The 6,135-nt window shown below is 39.9% G+C and overlaps 1 protein-coding gene across 1 annotated transcript in view; it reads right to left on the bottom strand.

Moving 5' to 3' along the window:
- LOC125487842 (T cell receptor alpha chain MC.7.G5-like) overlaps nucleotides 1-4,557 on the bottom strand; it is an 11,116-nt gene extending 6,559 nt beyond the window's left edge. The window contains exons 1-2 of the mRNA XM_048620281.1: nucleotides 4,466-4,557; nucleotides 117-226 (exon numbers count right to left, since the gene is read on the bottom strand). Of these exons, the coding sequence (XP_048476238.1) occupies nucleotides 117-226; nucleotides 4,466-4,557 (202 nt within the window). The remainder of the gene's footprint in view (nucleotides 1-116; nucleotides 227-4,465) is intronic.
- Between the last annotated feature and the right edge of the window lie 1,578 nt (nucleotides 4,558-6,135).

Here is a 6,135-nt window from a genome sequence, read left to right as displayed (position 1 = left end):
CCTGCTGTGTTCATCCAGCTCTACACCTTGTTATCTCACTTAATTTTCAGTCAGTCCAATTGATGTTTGATCTTAATTTGGATGTACCCTGCGGGCTGGAAATGAAAATATCTAACCTGAGAAAATATAGACCAGCGTGCAGAGAATGAAGAAGTTCATTGTCTGGCCACGTTTCGTAGAGTGATCTTCGATTCGATGAATCATGCTTTTATATTGTAAGCTTGATCTGGTGATGCAACAAAATGCAAAACGCACCTTTGAAAATTATCTACTGCATTTCCAAAGAGCTAAACGGAAATTATAGAAACAGGTAGCGGATTGCTGTGGGTTTCCTGTTTACATGCTTAGTATTGACACACAGGCCTGTTTGTAAAGGTCAAATGATCAGATTTCTGTTTCAAAATGTTAAAAAGGCTGTTAGTGTAAAAAAACGCACCACACCCAGTTAAACACACTTCATTAGATGCACCATTCATAATTGCGGGAGGATATGATGGGATTCAAATTCTTTTATTCATTCATAAATGTCGGCATCATGGACAAGAGAAGTATTTATTTCCCATCCCTAATTGATGAGAGGACAGTTAAGAGTCAATCACATTGCTGTGGACCTGGAGACACACGAATACCAGACAAGGCAATGAAAACAGTTACTTTCCATAAAGGATGTTCGTGAACCAGACATATCTTTATTGAAATTGGTAATGATCACACGAACATCATTAGAGCCTTAATGTGGATTTTTTCTTTGTATTGTATTCTAATTCCACCATCTGCCATGGCGGAATTTTGATTCAGGTTCCCAAAACATTACCCGGTTCTCTGAATGAATAAGCTAGCGATAATATCACTAGGTATTCTTCTTCAGTTGAAAATAGTCGTTTATAGGAAGGTACAAACAAAGCCATATCAGACTATAAAATCCATCGAACAATTTTCACTGAATATATGTGCAAATCTTTTTATTATTTCAGACCTGCTCTTGCTACTCATTGGCTGTCAATTATCCTCAGCGAAAAGTGCCTGCATTTCTAAGGCAAAAGATCACATGACAAAATGCCTTTCCAGAGTTTGCTGTGTTACACTTCGATCACAGGGTGTGAAAATGGAGCTATTATATTGACCAAGGTACAGTTAAATGGTAGTTTTCTCCTAATGCTACCAAGTCTGATAGAAAATAAAAAGGGTGTGATAAAAATTTGGAAAATTTCTGATAGATCTATGATAGAAACGATATTAGACTCATCAGCATCAGGTGAAATATATTCCTGGACCTTTTAACTCAGAGATAGGGACAGAGCCGCTGCACCACAAGAGCCCTTCAGCATAGCAATATAAAAGGTAGTTATGGAGAATCACCACATATTATTTATCTGCACTAAATTGCGTTGATGTAATAACACACAAATTTACAATATTCCTTCTAATCATAGAATCATTCAAATTAGCTAACCAAAACAAATAAAAAACTAGATTGCAACAACTACTTGAACTTATGTGATACTTTAAAGGAGGGTGCAAATTTTTTTGTCTACCCAATTGTTTTTCTCTCTCTTTCGGCTCCATCTTCACCTATTCTATACTTCTCCCCCTCCCGTACCACATCTTCAGCATATATACCAACCTTTTCCTAACTACAGACTCTTCTAAAGAAGGGGCACTGAACCTGAAACATTACCTGTGCTTTTTCACGACTGATTCTGCCAGACGTGCTCAGTTTCTGTTTTTGTTTCTGATTTACAGCATCTGGAGTGCTTTGATATTTTTTGTTTAGGGTTTTGCTCACTGACATATCACTTCCAGGTATGCCCACGTTGAAGAGTTTCTGCTCCTCTCTCCGACAAAGTTTCAGTTCTAATGTTTCTTTCTTGTTTAGCATCATTACTTTCGTCGTTGTTGTGGTTTTTGACAAGGTATTTGCCAAAAATCACTTCTACGGGCACATCATATTTGCCAGTGACTGCCACTTGCTCAGTCTTAGCCCACGTGGAGCCAAATTCAAGTTTCATTCTTAGTGTTTTGAATCCACCCAGTGTCGTGATGTACAACGGTTATCAGACAGCTGCTCTCTCTGCATCCTGAGGTCCACGCTCAGTGTCATGTCTCGCAATATACACACTCTTGACCACTCTCTCCATCAGCACCGCTTCACATGGCCTCAGAGCTACCTGCCAGTCACCCACCGCACCCCCACCTCCCCTCCCACCAGTTACACTTCATCCTCTGTTTCAAATGATGTTCTGAGAAGAAACCGTTTCTTTTTCTTTCGGACATTAGGAAACACAAGATGCAACAATTTAGAGAAAGCCTCTCCCCTCTGGAACCATCCTCTTTCTCCATCCCTCTGACTGTATTCCCTCTCCTAGTCACAATTCCTGCATTGTATTTACTGTCCCTTCTTAACTTCCACTCTCTGAAGTTGAATGGTCTGTTGTCAGCACATAATTTTATCACTCTGTGCCCCACCATAATGTATTTTGGCACGACAGAACATTGAAGTCTTCCTTATTTGTCTTCGTCCCCATAGCCATTTCTTTGGGCAACAGTCCTCTCTCTGCCCCACAGTCCCCTTCACCAACCTCTAACAATCTCTCTTCACTGGGACCCATCCCTTTGGCCTTCCACCTGCATTCAACCTGTTCATAAAGAACTTCGACGTGACACTGGTCTCCCGAATTATGCTTACCCAGTTCCAACTAATTTTCCTTTGAACTGTGTGACAATGCTGACACTTTTAAAAGGTTATTTTGTCCTGGATTTTTTGAAGAAAGGTTGTAAAGGAAGAGGTGCGGTTGTTACAAGAGACCCAGCCTGAATCAATAGTGTTTTTTTTAAAACAGTTTAGCGGTGGAAAGGGAATGGCCAGTTCAGGTTCTAGTTGTTTTTTTTAGCTGTAACAGTCACAAGATGTGTGACTACCAGAAGGGTTGAAAACTTCAGTAATTGATTCCTAACTGATGTTCTCTGAAACCTCTCTGGTGTGTTGTTCCCTCCTGGATTGGAATCCTGCCTGTAAGAATCTGTGGTTGAAATAACCTTTTCGCCAAGGGGTGTGTTTATGGGATGTTACTATATTGGAACAACTAATTAGTTAAATTACTGTATCAAGTATTCGGTTCGGTTTTCCAATAATTAAGTTATTCTAAATTCTCCTTTTGTCTGTTCGTGTTTTAACTGTAGTGCTTGAATAAATTGAGTTTTGCGTTGAACTGAGTGATTTGACCAGTTACATCACACCTAGAACACAAACGTCACATCTATGTTTAAAATAAGAAAAAGTTAGAGTCTAGGTTACCTTCTTCAAATATTTTGAGGGAGTCTGGCCTGGTCCAAAACAACTGACTGCACTCTGTTCTGTCAGATTCAACCCTGACTTTGTAATCAAGCTTACGACTAGGATGGTGCTGTTAGTGTCTTGCGAACTGAACTCCACATTGAGGAGGCTGTGTGTAAGCTCTCAGATACCTCCTCCTACCTTCCTCTGGTCCATGGCCCCACAATGGAACACCAGGGTCTTGTGTCCATCATGATCATTAATCTCTTTTCATCTATTGATGTACATCACCCCTCCCACCCAACTGCCTCCAAGCTCATAGCTCCCCCATCCTGCTGCTACCCCCTTCCCAAAATCCACGTGAATGTCTGCACAGATTCATTGCTTTGATTTGGTCCCACCAACTCATCTTTTCCGACCTGGATATGACTTTTTTTCCCTTCCTGCTTACATCTGCAATTCTTCTGATGCTTTACATCACTTTCAAAATGACCAGTTCATAGGCTCCAACTGCATCTTTACCATGGACATGAAATCCATTTGCAAGTCCATTCTCCGTCAGGATGGTCTCAAGTCTGTCTGCTTCTTCCTGCAAAAAAAGGCCTGAACTGTTCTCATTCAAGCCTGCCATCCTCTGACTGGCTGCTCTTGTCCTTACTTTGAACAACTTCTCCTTTAACTCGTCTCATTTTCTTCAGGTCAAGGGCGGGCCATGGGCTCAGTTATGCTTATCGCTTAGTGGGGTAGGTGGAAATGTCTTTGAACTGGTCCTTCTCTACTCCCCATCACACCACTTTCTCCAGTCTCTCGCTGAGAATTTGATAATTTTATCAATTTCACTTCCAATTTCCATCCTGTTCTCACCTTCACCTGGTCCATCTATGACTCCTCACTTCCCTTCCTCGACATCTCTGTTTCCATTTCTAGGTGTAGGCTGGTCAGCAATATCCACTACAAACCCACCTACTTCCACAATTACCCTGAATTGACATCCTCACATCTTGCTTCCTGTGAAGACTTTATTCCATTCTCCCAGTTCTTCTGTCCTAATTGCATCTGTTTCAATGATGCTAAGTTTAACAAAGTGAGCTCAGAAATGTCTGCCATTTTTCTTAACCAAAAGTTCCCCACCACTATAGTTGCCAGGGTCCTCAGCCATGTCCGATCTATCTCTTACACTTTAGCCCTTACCTTCTCTTCTTCCTCCTACAGCAGTGATGGGGCTCCTGGTTCTTATTTATCATCTCACCAGCATCCATATCAAAAGGATCATTAGACGCCATTTCCTCCATCCCCAGTCGGATGCCAACACCATACACATATTCCCCTTAATTATCAGCCTTCCGCAGGGAGCTTTCCCTCCATAAATTTCATACCACCATTGATATCTCCAAAACAGCTGTTCAAAAATATACAGAAACAAGTATAGAATAATTGAATCATAGAATTTTAAAGCACAAGATGTCCTTTAACGTCATCATTTTCAAATATATTTACAGATTCCTTTTGAAATATTCTATGGAATCTGCATCCGCCCCTCTCCCAGGCAATGCATTTCAAATCTTAACACCTCTCTGAGTAAAGAACTTCCGCTTCATATCCTTGATCTCTTGTTGACAACCTTGGAATTGTGACCTCAGTTACTTACATTTCAATTAATGGAAACACAGTATGTGTTATAGTGTCATAGAAACATGTAGCACAGAAATAGACCTTTTGGTCTAAAGAGCCCATGCTGACCATTATCTCAAATTATTTTAGTCCCACCTGCCTGTGCTTGGCCTGTATACTTCCTATTTGTGGACTTATCTAAATATGTTTTAAATATTGTAACTGTACCAACATCCCCACTTCCTATGGAGGTTCATTCCACTCATGAACCACTGTTCATGTCAAAAAAAATTGCCCATCATGTCTTTTTTAAATCTTTCTCTTCTTACCTTAAAATATGTCACCTTATTTTGAAATCCCCCCATCCTAGGGAAAAGACACCTGCCACTCATTATCTATCGTTATCTATGCCACTCATTATTTTATAAACATCTACATAGTCACCTCTCAACCTCCTACGTGACAGTAAATGAAGTCCCAGTATTTCCAGCCTCTCCTTCTAACTGAAACACTTAATTCCCAGCAATATCCTGGCAAAGCTCTTCTGAACCCTTTCCAGCTTAATAAAATCCTTCCTGTGACCGAGACTACAGCTGGACACAATACGTCAGAAGAGGCCTCATCATTGTCCTGCACAACCTCAACATTATGTCCCAAATCCTCTGCTTAAAGGTCTGGGCAATAAAGGGAAGCATGCCAAATGCCTTCTTAACCACTCTATTAATATGTGATGCAAGCTTCAAAGATTTGCGTACCTGTATGTATAGGCCTTTTTTTTTCTACGACACTGCACAAGCCCCTATTTTTAATCACATGAGAATTGGATAAATAGTATTCCAGTGTGGTTTCAAACATTATCAAATTTTACCTGCTTGATCTTTCTTACAAAAAAACGACATAGATTTTTCTGAAATGTAACTTGCTAGCTTGTTCTCTTTTCTTCCTTTAAAATTATTCCAAATGCAAAATTGACGACAACAGACTTGAAGGTTTCTTTCCTGTACAGATTCAGCAGTGCTGGTCGGCTGATAGGTTTTCAGTGTTGGTTAATTAATTTCCTTTTCAATAATATGTTCCATTTTATTCTGATACAACATTTTAACCACCTAGGCTGTTCCATTAGCATTTGTTTCAAATTAAAATTTTAATATTTACATTTATTTGACTTTGGAAATTCAGCTGAATTCTCATTTCCATGCTTGAACTGGCAACTTGTATCAATTAAATTGTTCAATTCCATTTTCAGAAAC

This window comes from Rhincodon typus, chromosome 46 (genome assembly GCF_021869965.1).
Source record: "Rhincodon typus isolate 14 chromosome 46, sRhiTyp1.1, whole genome shotgun sequence".
NCBI classification, from domain to species: Eukaryota; Metazoa; Chordata; class Chondrichthyes; order Orectolobiformes; family Rhincodontidae; genus Rhincodon; species Rhincodon typus.
Note: the sequence above shows the minus strand (reverse complement) of the source record. Positions and strands in the feature narration are given on the sequence as shown.